Source organism: Gigantopelta aegis, chromosome 3, assembly GCF_016097555.1.
Source record: "Gigantopelta aegis isolate Gae_Host chromosome 3, Gae_host_genome, whole genome shotgun sequence".
In the NCBI taxonomy this organism is placed as follows: Eukaryota; Metazoa; Mollusca; class Gastropoda; order Neomphalida; family Peltospiridae; genus Gigantopelta; species Gigantopelta aegis.
This window is the reverse complement of record NC_054701.1, coordinates 1,101,655-1,126,458: the sequence shown is the minus strand read 5'-3', so window position 1 is coordinate 1,126,458 and position 24,804 is coordinate 1,101,655. Positions and strand designations below refer to the sequence as shown.

General features: G+C 38.0%; 2 protein-coding genes across 5 annotated transcripts in view; one reads left to right on the top strand and one right to left on the bottom strand.

The window, feature by feature from the left end:
• Window positions 1–11,391, top strand: part of LOC121367345 (ATP-dependent RNA helicase DDX55-like) — a 43,015-nt gene extending 31,624 nt beyond the window's left edge. For all 4 annotated transcript variants that reach the window (XM_041491455.1, XM_041491454.1, XM_041491452.1 and 1 more), the window contains 10 exons: window positions 1,686–1,810; window positions 2,199–2,381; window positions 4,931–5,045; window positions 6,085–6,164; window positions 7,261–7,349; window positions 8,100–8,226; window positions 8,384–8,462; window positions 9,460–9,621; window positions 10,385–10,962; window positions 11,109–11,391. In XM_041491455.1, coding sequence (XP_041347389.1) covers window positions 1,686–1,810; window positions 2,199–2,381; window positions 4,931–5,045; window positions 6,085–6,164; window positions 7,261–7,349; window positions 8,100–8,226; window positions 8,384–8,462; window positions 9,460–9,621; window positions 10,385–10,435 — 1,011 coding nt within the window. In that variant the 3' untranslated portion in view covers window positions 10,436–10,962; window positions 11,109–11,391. The remainder of the gene's footprint in view (window positions 1–1,685; window positions 1,811–2,198; window positions 2,382–4,930; window positions 5,046–6,084; window positions 6,165–7,260; window positions 7,350–8,099; window positions 8,227–8,383; window positions 8,463–9,459; window positions 9,622–10,384; window positions 10,963–11,108) is intronic.
• A 235-nt stretch (window positions 11,392–11,626) lies between these two features.
• Window positions 11,627–23,217, bottom strand: LOC121367346 (rRNA methyltransferase 1, mitochondrial-like). The gene is made up of 8 exons (XM_041491456.1): window positions 22,709–23,217; window positions 20,774–21,017; window positions 19,791–19,904; window positions 17,973–18,052; window positions 15,491–15,596; window positions 13,152–13,257; window positions 12,542–12,664; window positions 11,627–12,141 (listed from the first exon to the last, which is right to left on the bottom strand). Exons 1-8 carry the CDS (start codon window positions 22,828–22,830, stop codon window positions 12,071–12,073), a joined length of 966 nt encoding a protein of 321 aa, XP_041347390.1. The 5' UTR covers window positions 22,831–23,217; the 3' UTR covers window positions 11,627–12,070.
• Between the last annotated feature and the right edge of the window lie 1,587 nt (window positions 23,218–24,804).

Here is a 24,804-nt window from a genome sequence, read left to right as displayed (position 1 = left end):
CATAGTATTCATCTCACTGTAGATTTTAGAAAACCTTTACATGGTATTCATCTCACTGTAGATTTTGGAAAACTTTACATAGTATTCATCTCACTGTAGATTTTAGAAAACTTTGACGTGGTATTCATTTTACTGTAGATTTTAGAAAACTTTTACATGCTATTCATCTCACTATAGTCTTTGAGCTGATGGTATAAGCTTTGATTTGACATTAATATTGTTGAACATTTTTATTGAAAAAAAGAGGCAATTTGATAACTGCCTGTCATCTGTTGTGCATCAGGGGTAATAAAAAGGTAGATTCAGCTGCCAAGTGTGCTTTGGATTTGTCTCATGCCAATGTTGATTTGCTGTATACAGATTTTAAACATAGTATCAACCAATTTATCTTTTCGACTTGGCAAAATGATTGAAATGCTGCAGTCGCGAATAAGCTTCATGCAGTCAAGCCAGTTCTGGGAGAGTGGCAATCCTCCTATAGGCAGCACAGGAAGGATGAAATAGTCTTGTGTCGTGCTCACATCAGTCATACATATTTGACCCATTCATTTATTTTCAAGAAGGATCCTCCACATCAGTGTGTGCACTGTCAGTGTACTCTGATGATATGATACATTTTGATGGAGTGTAATCATCTGAAGCTAGAAAAGATATATTTGGATAACAAACTTTTATTACAATTTCTACGTGATACTGACTTTTATTCTAAATTTTAATATTACCTATCTGTGATATTTGTATTTTTTGCACAATTCTTTACACTGAGTTTTTATTTGCCTCTTCAATTTTTATATTGATGTTGATCATCACTTTGTTTGTTTGCCTCTGCCATAGTTTGACACCAGATAGCCGATGTATTTTTCATGCTGGGGTGTCGTTAAACATCTATTCTGTTGTGTTACTGCTGAACATTTCTTCTGTTACAGATTGTGAATGATTTCTTGACTATTGGTGATTTTTTGTATTACGGATTGCGAATGTTTTCTAGTGTTTGACTATATTGATTGCGAATGTTTTCTAGTGTTTGACTATATTGGCGATTTTTTCTGTTACGGATTGCGAATGTTTTCTAGTGTTTAACTATATTGGCGAGCTCTTCTGTTACGGATTGCGAATGTTTTCTAGTGTTTGACTATATTGGCGAGCTCTTCTGTTACGGATTGCGAATGTTTTCTAGTGTTTGACTATATTGGCGAGCTCTTCTGTTACAGATTGCGAATGTTTTCTAGTGTTTGACTATATTGGTGATCTCTTCTGTTACGGATTGCGAATGTTTTCTAGTGTTTGACTATATTGGCGAGCTCTTCTGTTACGGATTGCGAATGTTTTCTAGTGTTTGACTATATTGGCGAGCTCTTCTGTTACGGATTGCGAATGTTTTCTAGTGTTTGACTATATTGGCATTGGCGAGCTCTTCTGTTACGGATTGCGAATGTTTTCTAGTGTTTGACTATATTGGCGAGCTCTTCTGTTACGGATTGCGAATGTTTTCTAGTGTTTGACTATATTGGCGAGCTCTTCTGTTACGGATTGCGAATGTTTTCTAGTGTTTGACTATATTGGCGAGCTCTTCTGTTACGGATTGCGAATGTTTTCTAGTGTTTGACTATATTGGTGATCTCTTCTGTTACGGATTGCGAATGTTTTCTAGTGTTTGACTATATTGGTGATTTCTTGTGTTACAGATTGTGAATGCAAACGACAAACTCAATCAACTGATACATTTTCTTCGCCAGCACAAGAAGGAAAAGGTGATGATATTCTTCAGTACATGTGCCTGTGTCGACTACTTCACTAAAGCTATTCAACAGTGAGTGAAAGGCGATAAAACAACCCTGGTAGTAACACAGTGAAGAAATATAACACTGTAAATAATAAAGAATTGATGGTTTCAGTTCATTATACTAATAAAAAAGAAGCATTCATACATTAGTCTTTGGGTAACTTTACAAAATTGACGAACATTATTCAAACAACTTTGTCCTTAGTGTTAGTGTATATGAATAAATCAATAATTCAGTCAAAGTGTCCTACTTCCAGGTCATTTAGTAATAAATATGTGGAAGGCGGCAGCTGCCTATTTAACAATTGTTCACCAGGAATTGAATTTTAACAGTAAATATGACATTTGTATGATCTAGGTTATGCTTAAGATGTGAGAAGTTGGAATATGCTACATTGCTTGTTCCTCATTCTAGACTGATGAAGAAACAGCAGGTTCTGTGTATTCACGGGAAGATGAAAAAGAAGAGAAATAAGATTTTTGCCAAGTTCCGCGGTTTAAACAGTGGTATTCTCGTGTGTACGGACGTCATGGCTCGTGGCGTGGATATTCCCGACGTTCACTGGGTCATACAGTACGATCCACCCAGCTCTGCCAGGTTTGTTGTCATCAGATCACTCATCACATGTTCATAGCAGAGAATCTTCTTTTGTTCCTACCCCAGCTGAACATAGATATAGTGAAACCTTTCTAAACTGGACACCTACAGGACCAAATAAAAAGTCTGGTTTTAAGGATATCTGGGTTGAAGAAGTTCTGTCCTGAACTGATATTAAAAAAGACACTGGGAAAAAACGTCTGGTTTTAACCGTCTGACTACTGCAGGTGAGATATCTCACCCGGCGTCATGCCAGTCAACATACATGTACTGTACACTGCATACAGTGCATTCCCCAATTCATATTTCCCGCCGTTTTGCACATGACACTCACCGGAAACGTGTTTTCTTAACAGGAAACAGTTTATTCTACAGCATGCTAGCTTTGGTTTGTTGTTTTTCTGTGGAAAATAGCTTGGAATTTTGAGTTCAAAAAGTGGTTTTCGGCAAGTATTTTTGCTTAACAATAATGGCGGCACGTCGCGGTCATTTTCAGGGATCGATAGCTGATTGTGACAGCTAATTTGATAATAAATTTGATTGTTTTATCAGCAACGAAAATCACCAAATATTGCAATATGAATCATAGTTCTTTTCTTTTTTTAAATTCTGGTCACAAAACCACTGTTATCGGGAATAATGGACATAAATACTGGACAGCTGGCCACAAATGCCCGTAAGTAAACGTGACTTTTTAAAAAATTTGCTTAATTTTAATCGCCATTAACTGATCTAAAATATCATAAAAATGACAAAAAACCCACAAAAATAATACTTACCGATTCATATATGAACTTTATTTTATGTATTTCTAAAATATTTAAGAGAATATATATCAGTAAAAATTATAAACTCAAGAATTAATCCAGTAGTCTAAAGGTTACGGAAATTCAGGTTTACTGAGGATCAGTTCTGAGGGTTTCACTCTCTATGATTTTCAGCTGTTTTGTACATCGGTGTGAAAGTCACGATGTTCTATATAGATTGTCTATGTTTCAGCTGTTTTGTACATTGGTGTGAAAGTCAGATATTCTATACAGATTGTCTAGGTTTCAGCTGTTTTGTACTGTTTTGTACATCGGTGTGAAAGTTAGATGTTCTATACAGATTGTCTTTATGTTTCGGCTGTTTTGTACATTGGTGTGAAAGTCAGATGTATATAGATTGTCTATGTTTCAGCTGTTTTGTACATCGGTTTGAAAGTCAGATGTTCTATATAGATTGTCTGTGTTTCGGCTGTTTTGTACATCGGTGTGAAAGTCAGATGTTCTATATAGATTGTCTATGTTTCAGCTGTTTTGTACATCGGTGTGAAAGTCAGATATTCTATACAGATTGTCTGTTTCAGCAGTTTTGTACATCAGTGTGAAAGAAAGAAAGAAGTGTTTTATTTAACGACGCACTCAACACATTTTATTTACGGTTATATGGCGTCAGACATATGGTTAAGGACCACACAGATTTTTTTAGAGGAAACCCGCTGTTGCCACATAGGCTACTCTTTTACGACAGGCAGCAAGGGATCTTTTATTTGCGCTTCCCACAGGCAGGATAGCACAAACCATGGCCTTTGTTGAACCAGTTATGGATCACTGGTCGGTGCAAGTGGTTTACACCTACCCATGGAGCCTTGCGGAGCACTCAATCAGGGTTTGGAGTCGGTATCTGGATTAAAAATTCCATGCCTCGACTGGGATCCGAACCCAGTACCTACCAGCCTGTAGACCGATGGCCTGCCACGACGCCACCGAGGCCGGTATCAGTGTGAAAGTCAGATGTTCTATACAGATTGTCTTTATGTTTCAGCTGTTTTGTACATAGGTGTGAAAGTCAGATGTTCTATATAGATTGTCTATGTTTCAGCTGTTTTGTACATCGGTGTGAAAGTCAGATGTTCTCTACAGATTGTCTACGATTCAGCTGTTCTGTACATCGGTGTGAAAGACACGATGTTCTATACATATTGTTTATGTTTCAGCTGTTTTGTACATCGGTGTGAAAGTCACAATGTTCTATACAGATTGTTTATGTTTCAGCTGTTTGTACATCGGTGTGAAAGTCAGATGTTCTCTACAGATTGTCTATGTTTCAGCTGTTTTGTACATCGGTGTGAAAGTCACAATGTTCTATACAGATTGTTTATGTTTCAGCTGTTTGTACATCGGTGTGAAAGACACGATGTTCTATACATATTGTTTATGTTTCAGCTGTTTTGTACATCGGTGTGAAAGTCACAATGTTCTATACAGATTGTTTATGTTTCAGCTATTTGTACATCGGTGTGAAAGTCAGATGTTCTCTACAGATTGTCTATGTTTCAGCTGTTTTGTACATCGGTGTGAAAGTCACAATGTTCTATACAGATTGTTTATGTTTCAGCTGTTTGTACATCGGTGTGAAAGTCAGATGTTCTCTACAGATTGTCTATGTTTCAGCTGTTTTGTACATTGGTGTGAAAGTCAGATGTTCTCTACAGATTGTCTATGTTTCAGCTGTTTTGTACATCAGTGTGAAAGTCAGATGTTCTCTACAGATTGTCTATGTTTCAGCTGTTTTGTACATCGGTGTGGCAGAACTGCTAGGATTGGTAATGCTGGAAATGCTCTGGTAATGCTTCTACCCACAGAAGATACATACATCGAGTTTATTCAGATAAATCAAAAGGTAGGGCTTACTTTATTCTTTAGTTTACATGTTAAACAACACCTCAGCATCTTTTAAACTACAGCTGTTTGGAGTGTAAACATATTAATATTTGTCACATGGTTGACCGACACAGAGGAAGCCCACTGCAGACATGTAGCTTATTACTATTAAAATGCAGCAATGGATCTTTGATATAAGCATTTTACTGGAGACAGAACAGTACATACCACAGCCATTGATATCACAGCCATTGATATACTAAGTGGGGCACAGGTTGGGATGGTAAAAATACACGCCTGTGACCCACTGCTCCCCAGGCTAATGGTTTTACAACACCCAGCCATTGTAATACCCAAGTTAAATTGAAATACAGTGTACCCTCGATTTATTGCCCCCCCTCCCCCCAGGATTTAATGCCAACCCCGCCTACCACCAACCTCTGTTCAAGTACCATTTGTATCTCGGTTTAATTCCCTCGATTTACTGCCACCCTCGCCATCTGCCCAAATCCTATCAATCATAATGCTTTAATTAACCAGGTGATTGGTGAAAATCTAACACCGATGACCACTGGTAGTATACAGTAACTGCTTTGTGTTATTGAGTGACGGCAACAATTGCTTTGGGGAGCCACTATCTTCATGCCCAATTAAAACAAGCCTGGGACATTGTAAGTGCCACGACCATCAAAAATTGTTGGATTCATACACAGCTTGTCCCCCCCCCCCCCCCCCTCACCCTCACTATACCTCCAACTCGATATAAGGCCAAAATTGCATTGGTACCTTAGTTGGCGGTAAATCAAGGTTATACTGTAATTAAATTTTCTTTGCATCTATACACTTTACAGCAATCGGATTGGTCCAGAGATGCTTACTGTTTTTTTTGCATTCAAATCTTTGTCAAACCGAAAAGAAAGAAAAAATCTACAAAGAGTTATATAGTGTGCACATCATTTTCTCGGTTCATACTTGCATGAACCAAAAACTAAAACCTGATATTATTTTCATTTGTACGAGAATAAACATTGAATTTGTTAAACTGTGTTTGATTGTAGGTTCCACTGAGAGAGGTTGAGAAACGTTCTCCAGTCATCAACTGTTTGCCCAAATTGCAGTCATTCGCCATCAGTGACAGGTTTGTATTGAGAATAAAACTTGTTAAATCTCAGCACTGGCGGACAGCCGTCTTCAGTTTGTTGAAAATACTGTTAGATATCAGTTGCAGATCAAAGTAGATTCATTCCTGTGTTCTACAACAACTGGTCATGATATACATTCAATGGTCATGATATACATTCAATAAGATTGGCTGGGCATTTCCTGATATTTTTGTTTTAAAATGAAGAGTTTTCAAGCTAATTTATTAATTCTGTCTGTGGGGTGGGGCGTAGCCCAATGGTAAAGCTCGCCTGATTTATTTATTAATTCTGTCTGTGGGTCTGTGGGGTGGGACGTAGCCCAATGGTAAAGCACTCGCCTGATTTATTAATTCTGTCTGTGGGGTGGGACGTAGCCCAATGGTAAAGCACTCGCCTGATTTATTAATTCTGTCTGTGGGGTGGGACGTAGCCCAATGGTAAAGCACTCGCCTGATTTATTAATTCTGTCTGTGGGGTGGGACGTAGCCCAATGGTAAAGCACTCACCTGATTTATTAATTCTGTCTGTGGGGTGGGACAGCCCAATGGTAAAGCACCGCCTGATTTATTAATTCTGTCTGTGGGGTGGGACGTAGCCCAGTGGTAAAGCACTCACCTGATTTATTAATTCTGTCTGTGGGGTAGGACGTAGCCCAGTGGTAAAGCACTCACCTGGTGCACAATCGGTCTACAATTGATCTCCATTGGTGGTCCTATTAGGCTGTTTCTCATTCCAGCTGGTGCACAACTACTGCTATATCATAGGTCATGGTATGTGCTATCCTGTCTGTGGGATGGTGCATATAAAAGTTCCCTTGCTACTAATGGAAAAATGTAGTAGTTTTTCTCTCTGAGACTAATTGTCAGTCCAGTAGCCAATGTGCTCCAGTGTTGTCGTTATAAAAAGAAAACTTTAACTTTTAACTCTTCATTTTGTTCTTGTAAGATTTACAAAAGTAATTGTTAATTTTACATATCTTTGTTAAAAAGGCTGTGTCATTGTGTATTTAATGATCTACAACTGGACAGTATTGTTAGGTCCCTTGTTTCAAGCATTTCACAAATCTAGAATCAATTTTCTTTCTGATTTCAGAGCTATGTATGAAAAAGGAATGAGAGCTTTTGTTTCATTTGTGCAGTCCTATGCAAAACATGAGTGTAGTATGATTTTCCGAGTAAAAGGTAAGTTTCCACTAATGAAATCAAATGCTGTATCCTGTAGCTGTATGTAGTGTATAAATCAAGTCAGTAGAATTAATTTGTCCCTTTTTCTGACTACCCTAATTTTGTAAAGTCTCAATGCCAATTTGTTTTGTCATTAAAAACAGAAGTCAGAGAATCCAAAAGGTTTCGTTCAGTTTCATATTAGTGTTATGGACTCTTTGGACATGGAAGGTGTTGTCCATTATACCTAGAATTTTAGTTGGAGACAATAATTGTTTGCCAACTGTATCACGGCTCACCCTGGATCAAAAATACCTGTAGCCAAAATATTAGCCAAATGGAATGTCTTTCGGCCCTGAACTGGCATGTGTATTCAAATTGACACATGTTGTCGGTCTGTTTTTATTACTTTGGTTCAAAGACTTTATAAAGTTAAAATAACAAGTTACAGATTTCATACATGTTGAATGCATGCCGTTAAAATTAATAACCATGATTATTAAAATAAGCAAACTTCATTGGGCCTACGCTGTATTCTAGATGACACCGTTTCTCGTTACTGGTCGAGCGATTATTATGTTTGAGGTGTCGGATAGATTATGTAACAGTTTGTGCACATCAGAAGATAGAAAATGGCTTAGCCAAAATTTTAGCCACTTGCAAATTTTATTAGCCATTTAAAAAAAAATTCAACCAATGGCTAATTTGGCTACCGACAGCGCAAGCCCTGCTGTATAGAAATCAGAAAATATTGTCTTATCATTTCAGACCTTGATTTTGGAAAGCTGGCAACAGGATTTGGTCTTTTGAAAATACCCAAGATGCCAGAGCTGAAAGGGAGAGTGATAACAGATTTCCAGCCGGTTGAAATTGATGTAAAAAACATTAGTTACAGGTACACCACGCAGAACTATTCATTCTTGTGAACAGCTTTTTGAAGTTTGTCAAAAACTGAAATTGTTTTAGGTTTCTTGTGAATGCGATTATTATATTGTCCAATATCTATTGATTAAATGTTGATTTTCCTCAAAGATTAGCTGCTTGTTTTTCAGAGACAAGTATCAGGAGAAGCACAGATTGGAGAAGATGGAACGTGAAAGTAAAAAAGTCAAAGTGAAAAGACCTCCAAAGGTAACAATAAGTCACTGTCTTCAATCAGAATTTTACACTGTGCATAAAAAGATGTAATCTGTCATATGGATGTTGTATTACAAGGAACATAAAACTGGTGCATAAAAAGATGTAATCTGTCATATGGATGTTGTATCACAAGGAACATAAAACTGGTGCATAAAAAGATGTAATCTGTCATATGGATGTTGTATCACAAGGAACATAAAACTGGTGCATAAAAAGATGTAATCTGTCATATGGATGTTGTATCACAAGGAACATAAAACTGGTCTATCAGGCTATATAAGGGACATCAGTGTTCAAGATTAAAACATTTGGGCAGTATCCCAGTTGGATACTAACATTTCAAAATCTGGTATCCCACCTGAGAATTTAGTATCCTACTTAAATGAAATTCATAAATAACACCATAACAAACTTGGACAAGCTGTTACTTAACTTCATCAGTAAATTACTACTTTCATTGTTTCAGTGAAAAATAAAAACGCAGGATTAAAAAAAAACCCACCAACATCATCATTATATCCCTATGGGATACTGGGTTATTGAAGTCTGGTATCCAAAATTAAATCCTGGTATCCCCGGGATATCGGAATATTGTTAATCTTGAACACTGGACACTGTAACACCACAAGTGGATATTTCACAGTGATAAATATTGGTGTTGTGTCGTGTCAAATATTTATATGGTGCTGTTAAAAAGTCTGAAGACGACTTTTCAATAGGTGACATCTCTTACTAATTGCCAGGAGTTAATCTCCATCAAAGATCTTACCACAGCCAGTATTGTTGTTTGTTAACTTGACCTTTCGTTCAACCAGTCAAAAACACTGTTGACAGCACTGTTAGTATAGCTAAACGAACATAATGACTGATGAAAGATCACCTGGGGTTTCTCTGATCTTAAAACATTGATTAAAAACAAATCATTTCAATGATGGTAATTCAGTCCATCAGTAAATGTTTATTATTTTTCTATTTGTGATGGGTACAGACACTTCCTTGGTCTAAACAAAAAGAGAAACAAGATAAAAAGAAGAAGAAGAAAGAAAAACTTGAGCTTAAGAAGAGGAAGTTGGACTCAGAACTGAACGAAGAAGATCTAAATGATCTTGACAAGGACACCAGACTACTGAAGAAACTCAAAAAGGGAAAGGTGATGCACCAATAATTACATTTCTGTTACATTTATTACAATTTAATGTCGTCCCATTGGTCCAGTCTTGGCAACGGAAAAATAACATCGGGAATGTCATATCTGATGATGTCATTTTATATTGGTAGTTTGTCTCACTGACGGTTATTATTGAAGAACTAAAAAAATAATTCAAAATAAAAACTTTTAGTGTTATTAATAGTAAATATTTTTGAAATTTAATTATAAGTATTGTCTGTTATTACTTTTACGTTCATCAGTGTTTTGAACAAAACATTAATCTGCAAATTTCTGTGAGAATGGCTTTGCCTATTCAGTTTGCAGATGATTTTCTTTTTCATACCCAGATGAACATAAAAGAAATAACGGACAATCCTTAAAGATATATTCCATTTGTGATTTTCTCAAAAGATTTAATTTAAATAAAAGAAAATATATGTCATAAAATTATGTCACAACTTTTTAATTTTGCAGAACGGGCAAATTTTAACCAACAAAATATAGTAGAAAGAAGTGAGAATGGCAGGACTTTGAAGAAATGTTTTAAATATTAAAGCTTTAACACACCAAAACAGCATCTTGAATATAAAATGGGATACAATGAAGTCAGGTTATTGTAACCGGTCATGTACATGTTCAGGGCTCGACAGTGGAAATACACCTGGTCATGTACATGTTCAGGGCTCGACAGTGGAAATACACGTTTTCCATAAGTATCTTCACGTGATGCTGTATATTTAGATAACTGTTTTGTTTTTTTCAGATTTCTAAAGATGAATTTAGTAAAGAGTTTGCTGGTGATGATTTTGATTGACGGTTGACTAATACAAGATGGAAGTTTTGAAGCAAGACAAATGTTTTGAAATTCGGGATGGATGTTTTCGTATCATACTCATTTTGGGCCAGCAGATTTTGCTTTTTACTACCCATTCTCAAGGTCTATTGAACAAACTGGGTTTGTTTTGTGTTGGTGAAATGTCTTAAAATTCCAGATATTTTCTTAATTTAGAAAGACGCCTCCCCCCCAGGTTTTAGTCACACTGTAAAAATGCTTCTGTCGTTTTTTTTTAATGAAAGCTCAAAATAATACTGCCTACTTTCATGGCCTGCAGTTGATCATTTGGTCCGAGGTAACCGACATTGTTAGGTTATTCATTGACTTTCTTATATGTCTGATGAGGTGATGCCCACCTCTGTAACTGACATTGTTATTAAGTTAGTCATGGACTTTCACATATTTCTGATGAGGTGATGGTCACCTCTGTAACTGATGTTGTTAGGTTATTCATTGACTTTCACATGTCTGATGAGGTGATGGCCACCTCTAACTGACGTTGTTAGGTTATTCTTAACTTTCTGTAACTCTGAACTGTTAGACTTTCATATGTCATGAGGTGATGACCACCTCTGTAACTGATGTTGTTAGGTTATTCATTGACTTTCACATGTCTGATGAGGTGATGGCCACCTCTAACTGACGTTGTTAGGTTATTCATTGACTTTCACATACGTCTGATGAGGTGATGACCACCTCTGTAACTGACTTTGTTGTTAGGTTATTCATTGACTTTCACATATGTCTGATGAGGTGATGACCACCTCTGTAACCGACATTGTTGTTAGGTTATTCATTGACTTTCACATACATCTGATGACATTACCAGCCTGTGGTCTTCTAATCTGGTGATAGTCAATGGCAAAATTATGTAAATTGTTACTTACCACCTAGACTGTAAATCTGTTTAAAATAAATTATAATAAAACAATGAATTTGGCTCCAAACTGTTTAACAGTTTTCTCATTCCAGACCAATAGATATTTGTTGATGGTGTACGACACCCAAAACTGCTCTTCTATGTTGGTTTATATCCCCCTACCCCCACCCCTAGTTAATTACATATCCCCCTACCCCAACCCCTAGTTAATTACAGCAGTGTTCCCTCAAAATGTGACGGCAATCTAGTCATGATGTAAACAAGATAAATAGAACTGAAGCAAATTTTGGTTCATGTTTGTGCACTTTAATTACACGAATCCTGAACACATATATATACATATTTGCTGTCCTTAAACAATGTTCATGGAACAGATAAGTTACTTTTTTTATGGAGATTCACCAACTGATATACCTGAAAACATTAGTGTGCTGACATTCACAGTTGGCACATTACACAAAGAATCTTAAAGTTGGCATCTATTGAGAAGTGAATGTTTGTTTTTGATAACTGTAGAGAACAACTTGTGCCAGTGTACTACGGTCAAATGACTTGAAGGTCAGTGTTCTGTATGAGGAACTAGCAACACAGTGATGGATTAATCTTTCAGGGATAAGACAACTGATCAGCTGATGTGTGTGTATTAATTTCTCCACACTGGTTACAATAAGAGAACTGATCAGTTGTGTGTGTATTAAATTGGTTACATCTACCGATCTCTGCACCAGTGAATATCACACAGCTTGTTGGACCTGGCTGGAGTCGGCTTTTTTCATGGATGAGAGGAGTGAGTGAATAATTATGCCTGTGAAAAAAAAGAGTTGAGGCACCATTTGAAAAATATGTATGTTCTTTTAATCTATCATTTGCTTTAAAAAATGGATTATTATAAAATGTAATTTTTTATTTTGCAGTCTACATAAAATATTCATATACACATAACAGACACTGATTTAACTACTTTTAACTTGCCACTGCCAAAACAAAAAAACATCCTTACAGTAGCTTATTAATTTGGCAGGATGCATATTATTGTATCCCAACAAAATGTTGGGTTTATCTGCACTTCACTATTAACGGCTGCCCGATTCAAGACCTATCACAGACAGCCATACAGATCTGTGTGTTATTCTTCACATGTATCATGGGACAAAGTACTGGAGTAGATAAACATCAAGGAAATAACCGAACCAGCTGGTTCTTACCTGTTGCTACCGACACATTGAGTGAAGCCACCAAGTTTTCTCTGTCAACACCCTGAGGCTGGATCGACAACAGAATATCACAGAGATTTAAAATGCTACTGTCTATACCAAAACCTTCATTACCTGCAAGAAAAACAACCACATACTAGATTGACATTGAAGAATATCTTAAAATCCATCCATGGCATGACTAGTTTGTTTTTCAATTAGAACCAAAATTGGGCTTTAACAGCTGTATCCTATGACACATCATACACCTTGGTATGTAGTGTCCTGTCTATGAAAAGTACATATAAAAGATCCCTTGCTGTGTTTTTGCTAGAATTGGCCTATAGGGTGGCAGGAGGTTTCCTTTCTGAACCAAGTGTCAAAATAACCAAATGTTAAATAACACTGCCAGTTTAAAATGTGGCAGAATAAAACGTATTGCAAACTCGCTATTAACACAGTGAAAAGTAATATAAACCCACCATCAGCAAAGTATAAAATAATACTATCGACAGTAAACTAATGCAAACCTACTAACAATGAAATAAAAAGTCGTACAAACCGACTATCAACAGTAAAGTAATACAAACCTACTAACAATGAAATAAAAAGTAGTACAAACCGACTATCAAGAGAGTGGGCTGGTTGATCTGGTACCTGTGGACCTGATGAGAATAATGATCTTCTACAGCCGTCCCCACCACCACTCCCCCCACCTCCTTCCACGTCTGAAATTAGGGGAGAACTACTGAAATACACACTCTTAATGAAGTTACAGACAGGAACGACAGCAGGGGTGGGTTATTGAGGCAGGTGGGATGGGTTATCGAGACAGCAGGGGTGGGTTATCGAGACGGGTGGGATGGCACTTGCCAAATTCACCAATTGCTAATTTTTAAAGCAGTTGGCGAATTTTATTTTAGTTTGGCGAAATACTTTTGTGTAATAATTGACATTTTTAAAGAAAATAACTCACAGTTTCTGCAATTTTTTAAATTTAATAGAAAATTTGGCAAACTGTTTTGCTCACCCAGAGAGCCCTGGTTATTAGACAGAAATAGAAAGATGGATGATGATGTCGGAGTGGGAAGACATTTTATATTTCTGCATTACATCTAAAAACAGGGAAACGTTGGAACCATTTACGTAATGATATACCTTTTAGTGTTATATTTAATATATGTGATTCCACTGAAAATTTGATAAGACTGGAAATATTGATGTAAAGATAACACAAAGCTATTTAATATTTCTGGGGTACCTCTAATAGCTGGATAAGACAAAGCTATCTAATATTTCTGTGGTACCTCTAGTAGCTGGATAAGACAAAGCTATTTAATATTTCTGTGGTACCTCTAAAAGCTGGATAAGACAGATATTTAATATTTCTGTGGTACCTCTAAAAGCTGGATAAGACAAAGATATTTAATATTTCTGGGGTACCTCTGAAAGCTGGATAAGACGAAGATATTTAATATTTCTGTGGTACCTCTGAAACCTGGATACAACATAAAGAGATATTTAATATTTCTGTGGTACCTCTAAAAGCTGGATAAGACAAAGCTATTTAATATTTCTGTGGTACCTCTGAAAGCTGGATAAGACAAAGATATTTAATATTTCTGTGGTACCTCTGAAACCTGGATACAACATAAAGAGATATTTAATATTTCTGTGGTACCTCTAAAAGCTGGATAAGACAAAGATATTTAATATTTCTGTGGTACCTCTGAAAGCTGGATAAGACGAAGATATTTAATATTTCTGTGGTACCTCTGAAACCTGGATACAACATAAAGAGATATTTAATATTTCTGTGGTACCTCTGAAAACTGGATAAGACAAAGCTATTTAATATTTCTGGGGTACCTCTGAAAGCTGGATAAGACAAAGATATTTAATATTTCTGTGGTACCTCTGAAAGCTGGATACAACAAAGCTATTTAATATTTCTGTGGTACCTCTAAAAGCTGGATAAGACAAAGCTATTTAATATTTCTGTGGTACCTCTAGTAGCTGGATAAGACAAAGCTATTTAATATTTCTGTGGTACCTCTAAAAGCTGGATAAGACGTAAAGCTATTTAATATTTCTGTGGTACCTCTAGTAGCTGGATAAGACAAAGCTATTTAATATTTCTGTGGTACCTCTAAAAGCTGGATAAGACAAAGATTTATTTCTGGGGTACCTCTGAAAGCTGGATAAGACAAAGATATTTAATATTTCTGGGGTACCTCTGAAAGCTGGATACAACAAAGCTATTTAATATTTCTGTGGTACCTCTAAAAGCTGGATAAGACAAAGCTATTTAATATTTCTGTGGTACCTCTAGTAGCTGGATAAGACAAAGCTATTTAATATTTCTGTGGTACCTCTAAAAGCTGGATAAGACGTAAAGCTATTTAATATTTCTGTGGTACCTCTAGTAGCTGGATAAGACAAAGCTATTTAATATTTCTGTGGTACCTCTAAAAGCTGGATAAGACAAAGATATTTCTGGGGTACCTCTGAAAGCTGGATAAGACAAAGATATTTAATATTTCTGGGGTACCTCTGAAAGCTGGATACAACAAAGATATTTAATATTTCTGGGGTACCTCTAAAAACTGGATAAGACAAAGCTATTTAATATTTCTGTGGTACCTCTGAAAGCTAAATAAGACAAAGCTATTTAATATTTCTGTGGTACCTCTAGTAGCTGGATAAGACAAAGCTATTTAATATTTCTGTGGTACCTCTGAAAGCTGGATAAGACAAAGATATTTAATATTTCTGTGGTACCTCTAAAAGCTGGATAAGACCAAGATATTTAATATTTCTGTGGTACCTCTGAAAGCTGGATAAGACAGCTATTTAATATTTCTGTGGTACCTCTGAAAGCTGGATAAGACAGCTATTGAATATTTCTGTGGTACCTCTAAAAGCTGGATAAGACAAAGATATTTAATATTTCTGTGGTACCTCTAAAAGCTGGACAAGACTGTTGGAATCTGGTCCCAGTCCGAGAGGATTCATCACCTCCATGGCTCCAGCACTGGCTTTACTTACAACGGGAGTCATGTTACAGCTGAAATACAACGGGAGTCACGTTACAGCTGAAATACAATGCAGGTCATGTTACAGCTGAAATACAGTGTGAGTCCTGTTATAGCTGAAATACGAGTCATGTTAAGCTGAAATACAACGGGAGTCACATGTTCAAGCACACTGTCCGGGGCATACACCTCAGATAGCAGGATGTTAGTGGTTATTAAGTGAGAGGTCGATGTATTGCCCTTACACTTCAGCTAGCAGGATGTTGGTGGTTATTAAGTGAGAGGTCGGTGTATTGACCATACACCTCAGCTAGCAGGATGTTGGTGGTTATTAAGTGAGAGGTCGGTGTATTGACCATACACCTCAGCTAGCAGGATGTTGGTGGTTATTAAGTGAGAGGTCGGTGTATTGCCCATACACCTCAGCTAGCAGGATGTTGGTGGTTATTAAGTGAGAGGTCGGTGTATTGCCCATACACCTCAGCTAGCAGGATGTTGGTGGTTATTAAGTGAGAGGTCGGTGTATTGACCATACACCTCAGCTAGCAGGATGTTGGTGGTTATTAAGTGAGAGGTCGGTGTATTGCCCATACACCTCAGCTAGCAGGATGTTGGTGGTTATTAAGTGAGAGGTCGGTGTATTGCCCATACACCTCAGCTAGCAGGATGTTGGTGGTTATTAAGTGAGAGGTCGGTGTATTGACCATACACCTCAGCTAGCAGGATGTTGGTGGTTATTAAGTGAGAGGTCGGTGTATTGCCCATACACCTCAGCTAGCAGGATGTTGGTGGTTATTAAGTGAGAGGTCGGTGTATTGCCCATACACCTCAGCTAGCAGGATGTTGGTGGTTATTAAGTGAGAGGTCGGTGTATTGCCCATACACCTCAGCTAGCAGGATGTTGGTGGTTATTAAGTGAGAGGTCGGTGTATTGCCCATACACCTCAGCTAGCAGGATGTTGGTGGTTATTAAGTGAGAAGTCGGTGTATTGCCCTTACACCTAACCATCAAATTGTTAAAACATACTTTGGGTGGGAGTCAGTATACTGGTATGTGGACTGAGTATCTACCAGCCTTAAAGGGGAAGCAAACTCAAATATGAGCCGTATGTCCTGGACTACCAACACATACTGACTGTTTAAGAAATGAAAAACCTGTAAGTTAATAATTAATAAAAAAACATGATTATTCGTGCTAACTGGGGGCAGCCATTTTGTTTATTTTTCATTGTGTCTGGTACTCTAGCTTAGAAGAAAGTGATGTCAGCTCCTACCAACTCCTGTATGCACAGTGTAAACAAATGCAGTAATTTACAATAAAGCACTTCACTTTGATCCACACGTTTTCTCCACACCATTAAACAAAGACTAGTATTAGGACACGTCATGATCCATCAGATTGGGAATAAATAGGCTACATCACAATACCCTGTGATGTTAATAATACTACCGGTGATTAGACTGCAGCAATTTCCATGTCTGGTTATCTACCAAATATACACCTGCCAATCAGGAATCATCAGTGGAGGCAACTAAAAGAATAGGCCAATTAACTAAGCAAACACATTTCAGGACTTAGGTTAATGTATGGACATAACATGATACATTGTTCGATAGTTATTTGGACTTTTTTCGTAGCCACTTTGACAATGGTGATTTACTTTGTATTGTTAAATATTATATACTTATTGCTGGCTTACTGGGATGGATATTATTACAGAACATTGTGATGTATGCCTGTTTCATCATCCCACAAAAATCTGGTACGTTTGTTTCTTCAGTTCTAAGACTAATTCCTGACATAATGCGTTAAGTATTACGTAACCACCAGCTCACCAGAGTGTATTCACTGGGATGGAACAAAATGGCTGCACCTGTTATATATAATAGTCATCACATTTAACCATTTTATTAATTAAATTGAATATGCTTGTTGATATTAAGCAATAATGTACATTATATATTGTTGGATATGCCTATCAGTCCAAAAGCCTTGCTTAAGCATTCCTTTAAGTTTGAAGTCTTAACCACTACAATACTGAGGCCAGTTTGATAATACAAATTATAGTCTTCATTTTATTCCGCAGTTGTATTATTCTTATCTTGTCTAGCTAATATTTTTAATGAGATACCATTTACAAAATTAACAAAAAACAAAACATAATTAAAAAAATTCTTTTCCATAGCAGCTAAACTTGGGAGTATCTGAAAGCTATTGCCTAGACATAAAGTACAATTTGGAATATGAAAATGTGTTTGCCATTTTGATTATTGTACAATGTATAATCTGAACTCTACTAGTTAATGACAAAACTTTTCTTCATACACTGTATACAATATAATGATGATGGTGAGCGTTTTAACAATTAGCTGCCATTAACCAGTTTAGAAGACCCTCAGTGGTTTACCTGTTAAATGATGGAACAACGACTTGATCAACTCCCAGGAAATGTGAAGTTCTCAGTATCGCACCCATATTCATCGGGTCCTTTAAATACAAGTAAATATATTGTGCACTTTGTGTTTTGTATTTATAAAGTTACATTAACATTTATCTGTGTTCACTATAAAACTCAGTATCGTGGGAACAAGCTTTAACACTGGCCCATGCTTATCAAAATGTAAAGTCTGCCTCAAAACCATTAACGTCTACAGACTTTAACCATATGCTGCTTGTATTGTTGAGACTTTGAAGTCTAGTCTGAAAGACAAGATAAAGGAAGAAGAACTATTTTATGTAAAGACAAACTCGACACATTTAATTATGGTTATATGGCATCGGCCTTTGTTACATCACTTGGCTGGAATGAGAAATAGTCCACCGACTGCGATCGATCCCAGACCGACCATGCATCAACCGAGCACTTTACCACTATGTCCTACCCCCAATTAAAAATAATTGCATGTTGTTGCTCAACACAACAGAAAGAAAGAAAGGTTTTATTTAACGATGCACTCAACACATTTTATTTACGGTTATATGGCGTCAGACATATGGTTAAGGACCACACAGATACTGAGAAATGAAACCCGCTGCCGCCACTTCATGGGCTACTCTTTTCAATTAGCAGCAAGGGATCTTTTATATGCACCATCCCACAAACAGGGTAGTACATACCACAGCCATTGATATACCAGTCGTGGTGCACTGGCTGGAACGAGAAATAGCCCAATGGGCCCACCGACGGGGATCGATCCCACACCGACCGCACATCGAGCGAGTGCTGTACCACTGGGCTACATCCTGCCCCTCAACACAACAGATGCATTGAATGTAACCAAACACCAAACTCATATAACTTGTAAAGAAATTATGACAGTTTTTATAGACGACAATGTTAGTGTTACCTCTAAATGGTTGTTACGTTTCCAACAGGGACAAACCATATCTCATTACCTGGATGTTGTGTAGGTAGAGCCACAGAGACACTCGGTCCCGCGGTAAATTCTCATTACCTGGTGTAGGTAGAGCCACAGAGACGCTCGGTCCTGCGGTAAATTCTCATTATCTGGTTTAGGTAGAGCCACAGAGACACTCGGTCCCGCGGTAAATTCTCATTACCTGGTGTAGGTAGAGCCACAGAGACGCTCGGTCCTGCGGTAAACTCTCATTATCTGGTTTAGGTAGAGCCACAGAGACGCTCGGTCCTGCGGTAAACTCTCATTATCTGGTTTAGGTAGAGCCACAGAGACGCTCGGTCCTGCGGTAAACTCTCATTATCTGGTTTAGGTAGAGCCACAGAGACGCTCGGTCCCGCGGTAAACTCATTACCGGGTGTAGGTAGAGCCACAGAGACACTCGGTCCCGCTGTAAACTCTCATTACCTGGTGTAGGTAGAGCCACAGAGACGCTCGGTCCCGAGGTAAACTCTCATTACCAGGATGTTGTGTAGGTAGAGCCACAGGGACACTCGGTCCCGTGGTAAACTCTCATTACCTGAATGTTGTGTAGGTAGAGCCACAGGGACGCTCGCGCCTGCAGTAAACTCTCATTACCTGGTGTAGGTAGAGCCACAGAGATGCTCGGTCCCGTGGTAAACTCTCATTACCTGGATGTTGTGTAGGTAGAGCCACAGAGACGCTCGGTCCCGTGGTAAACTCTCATTACCTGGATGTTGTGTAGGTAGAGCCACAGAGACGCTTGGTCCCGCGGTAAACTCTCATTACCTGGATGTTGTGTAGGTAGAGCCACAGAGACGCTTGGTCCCGCGATAAACTCTCATTACCTGGATGTTGTGTAGGTAGAGCCACAGAGACGCTTGGTCCCGCGGTAAACTCTCAACATGATACTGTAGACTCAGCCTCTTAACGGGGAATCTGCTCGTATCCAAACACACACCCTGAATAAATACAACCAAATACACATCGTGAAATACTGTATAAAGCATTCAAATACACATTGTAAAATATTGTATAAATCTTTCAACCATACACTGAAATATTGTATAAATCTTTCAACCATACACTGAAATATTGTATAAAACATCAAAAGAGTGAAATATTGTATAAAACATCAAAACACACTGATATACTGTATAAAACACCAAAACACTGAAATATTGTATAAAACATTCAAAGACTGAAATATTGTATAAAACATCAAAACACACTGAAATATTGAATAAAACATTCAAACATACCCACTTAAATACTGTACACAGCTTAATAAATTGACTCTTATCAGGGATGCGTTACTTAAAAATAAAAGCTGAAATGTTCCTTTCAAAGCTGAACACTCGAAAACCATACTCAAAGGGGAACACTTGAAAACTATACTCAAAGGTTAACACTCGAAAACCATACTCAAAAGAAATTTTTCGGAATCTCTGAACAAAACCAGCCTGCTGTGCATAAAAAGCTAAAACTGGATTAAATGATAAAAATTCTTCTTTCATTCTTCAATTTTTCTCAAACGAACATTTGTAAGTACCATGGATATGTAATAAAGAGGGAGGAATGGCTGGGAGGCCTTTACCTGGTGAGGTCATACACCTGACAGAGAGATTTCGTTTTACCTGGTGAGGTCATACACCTGACAGAGATTTCGGTTTACCTGGTGAGGTCGTACACCTGACAGAGATTTCGGTTTACCTGGTGAGGTCGTGCACACGACAGAGAGATTTCGGTTTACCTGGTGAGGTCACGTGCCTGACAGAGAGATTTCGGTTTACCTGGTGAGGTCGTGCACCTGACGGAGATTTCGGTTTACCTGGTGAGGTCGTGCACCTGACAGAGAGTCAAGGACATGACCCTTCACTTCTTCAACCTCAACTCCATGTTCACACGACAACTGGACAATCTTTTCCAAATTCTTATTATCTCCCTTGTTTGTTTTAATAAAAACTCTGTTAAAATGTTTCCGTTTCCTGGCTTGTAGAGCTAAAAGTACTGGATGGATGCCAAACAAAATCTCCCCTTGTGGCTTGTATGAAAATGGCAGTGTAAGGGTTGGTCTGAAATTAAAAAAACAGTTTCTCATTAAGTACACGTGCATGTAAAACAATCTCACTCAAATGCATGCACCTTCCCATGGCACTATGTATAGGTTGGTGGAGTAGTAGTTATAGATCTCCATATGAACTGTGTATTCACTAGAGGTTGGTGGAGTAGTAGTTATCATAGATCTCCATATGAATTGTGTATTCTCTATAGGTTGGTAGTGGTGTAGTGGCTATAGATCTCCTCGAACTGTATTCACTACAGGGTCTCGGGTTAGGCCACTGGCTATCCAGAGACAGGACCCGAGATGGACATGCCTGAAACCTTACTGGTATAGGGGCATGTGAAATAAGTAGGTTGGTCGTGGTGTATTGGTTATAGATCTTCTCACTGAACTGTGTATTTACTTTAAGTTGTAGTAGTAGTAGTCATAGATTTCACTGAGCTGTGTATTCACTTTAGGTTGGTGTAGGTCTAGTGTTCTTATATCTCCCCACTGTGTATTCACTTTAGGTTGGTGTAGGTCTAGTGTTCTTATATCTCCCCACTGTGTATTCACTTTAGGTTGGTGGAGGTCTACTGGATGTAGATCTCCCCACTTTAGATTAGATCTCCCCACTTTAGATTGGGTAGGTCTAAGAACTTAGATCTCCCCAATGTGTATTCACTATAGGTTGGTGGATGTATGACATAACTCTGTGACAGTGCTTGTCTGAGAAATAATGAGTCGTAAAATGGATCACTATTGGTACACCCATTGCATTTTTTCTATCAAAACCTCACGATTTATGTATCATTGTGGTATGTACTGTCCTGTCTGTGAGATGTATGATCCCCTGTTGCTATTCAATAGAAACAGCCATAGTTTATACAATAGATTGCAAGCAGCCATAGTTTATACAATAGGTTACAAACAGCCAGTGTATACAATAGATTGCAAACAGCCATAGTTTATACAATAAGTTGCAAACAGCCGTAGTGTATGTGCTCTATGTCATCAGACAAACTCTCCATTCACTTCACTTGAGGCCGTAGCTGGTACCACGATACAACCACGACTTTTAAGAATGAGAAAAAAGTATTTAAAAAAGCAGTGTTCTTGCTGCTCCATTTAAGCAGGTCAGCCCGCCCCGCTATTGCATTTTGCCGCCCTCCTTTTACATTCTCCCCCCTCCTTTATTTTTCTGCACCCTACTATATTTTCCAGCACCTATCTCTGCTATTTCCAAATGTACACTTTTTTCCACACAATAAAAAACCAAAAAAACCACACCAACAATCAGTCTGCACACTGGACATCAAAGGAAACAAGCCGCGTTGTGTACGAAAAACCAATTGACGAAACATTTACGACAGTTACCGTACAACGTAATTTAACAGTATTTTTAACAGCCTCTATTTTGTCCCATACCTGTATCCATTTGTATACATGTTTAATACAAACAAGAAAAGTTATATTTTATTTGAGCAATGAAAATTTTTTTTTTTTTTTTTTTTTTTTTTTAAGTGTTTTGGAAAATACAAAACAAACTAGGTTTGAATGTTGGAAGTAAACATATTAAGTAATGCCTTTGACGACACTTTTACATTTCTTCTTACGTCAAAACAAACTGACATTATTTACAAAAAGTATTTTTGGAGGAGGATGGGACGGACAATGATAAAAAACAGAAGTCTAAGTTTGATCTCAAATGTTTGTAGATACCTCTTCACTTTGCCCTTCCCCATCAACCCATGATTATAGCTAGGAATTGATCCTGACGACTGTCTGACCAAACTAGCAACACATCTGACAGACAGTAGCCTACGCAGTGGGTTCGTATTCATTGTGTTGTTGTAAATATAACGTTCGTGCTTCTAAATTCTTATTCTGTCAATGTCAAACGGAATGAAGGCACACTTGTTTTTAGTATCAAGAACTAAAAATAAACACTGAAACGATGCCAGTCATGTCAAACGATGAGTCCGTCATTGATACAGCTAACAAATAAATATTTGCCAGCTGGTTCGCCATCTTATTTCATGTTTATAAACACACGATGTGAACATGGACGCTGCCATTATGAATTGGTTCCACGTTGCAATTTCCTCCATTAATGATGGAGCACCGCAGAATTGTATTAAATTCGTCATCGGCGAGCATTAATACTTTTCCTACAGTAATTGCTGTTAACTAATTGCTACCCAAAGGGATACGGTCGCACAAACCATATTTAATCCACGATGAAAACATAAAAGAAAAAAAACCCCACAACAATACTTAACTGCAGCCGTTTGTGTTTGCTTTTCTATACTTTGCAAACACAACTTTTCCTCATTAATAAAAACCATTTCAGTAATTGTAAAGAAATTTCTCAAATTGGCACACGAACAGACTATTCAATAGTTGTTTTTATTACCAAATAAAACATATTTAAATCCATATCCTGTTTAAGACACTTAATTATCTTTAAAAATGTCTATCAGCTAGAAATATATATACTGAACAAAAAAAGAATCTTCCGATTTGTACATATAGTATTTGTTGTTAAAGAATTCATTGTGTAATGAAATTATATAGGTAGTATTAGCCTTGAGCTGTATTATCAGGATTCATGAATTTTATCGATTATTTTTGCACTGTTAATCGTCGACAACGTGAAATTCAATTTGCACGTGCATGCATGGTTCGACATGTCCCGTGTAGTATTAGGTCAATTTGTTTTACTTGTCTTACTGACATTGTTGTCAAGGGAACGAAAACGCTTTAAAATTTGTAAAAAGAAAATAACGTTTTTTTACATTGTAGCATTTTTAGTATGCCAAGAATACCCAATAATTTACGCGAACGGGCGATTGACATGCTTGATGCTGGCATGTCGACAGAAGACGTTGCAAGGCATGTTGGGAGTTCTAGTCTAGCCATACGAAATCTTCGCGTAAGATTTCGAACGACAAGAAGCACCAACGACTTGCCACGTCGTGGACGTCCGCGTGTTACAACGCGTGGTCAAGACCGCTATATCATGAACACGCATTTGCGCAATCGATTCCAAACTGCCACTGCTACTGCTGCTAACACACCTGGGCTTCATAATAACCAAATCAGTGGGCAAACTGTTCTTAATCGTCTGCGGGAGAACGGTTTACATGCACGACGTCCTTACGTCGGATGCTTTTTAACGCAACGTCATCGTCTAAATCGTCTTAATTGGGCACGTGTACATGTAACCGTCCTAAATCTAGAACAACAATAATAAGACCATCAACGAGGACGGAAGGGCCACGAGTGAGCGTCACTCTCCCCTCAACCCTCGACAAGTGAATGTCGACAGGAGATGAAGGCTCCCTCACGGGTACTCATCCACGCAGATTCGAAATTCATCCGGATGCCGTAATTACTACATGTAATAAAACACAAACACCAACTGAAATAATAATATTTAGTACATAATTATCAAAACACAAAACATAACATAATCGCAGTGTTCACTGTCGAATGTATTAAATAACAACTACAGTAAATTACGACCACCCCCAGCCCCAATTAACCAAACATTTACTCATACGGTTTTACCTACCGACCCAATCACGTTCCCAGCGGAAGACCCCGAACACTGGTCAGGTCAGGTCATAGGGGTTTACGTGCACATTCAGAACAAGCTGTTGTAGCGCACGCCTGCCGTGGGCACAAGAGCCGGCCTTGGCCGGCTCCTCCGTCCATGACAGGAAAGGTGGGGGGGGGGGGGGGCAAGGAGGGACCTCCTGCGCTGGCAGGTGCAAGGGAGCACCAGCAGCCCGATTGAATCGGTAGCAGGCGGG

What these genes read in the sequence shown, in the direction of transcription:
- LOC121367346 (XM_041491456.1), bottom strand. Translation starts at nt 22,830, where the DNA reads ATGAATACGAACCCACTGCGTAGGCTACTGTCTGTCAGATGTGTTGCT. An exon ending in CAGGTGCACGACCTCACCAG is followed by an intron (nt 19,905 to 20,773) that starts GTAAACCGAAAT and finishes GTATTTATTCAG; the next exon opens with GGTGTGTGTTTGGATACGAG. An exon ending in CAATGTGTCGGTAGCAACAG is followed by an intron (nt 12,142 to 12,541) that starts GTAAGAACCAGC and finishes TTTTTTTCACAG; the next exon opens with GCATAATTATTCACTCACTC.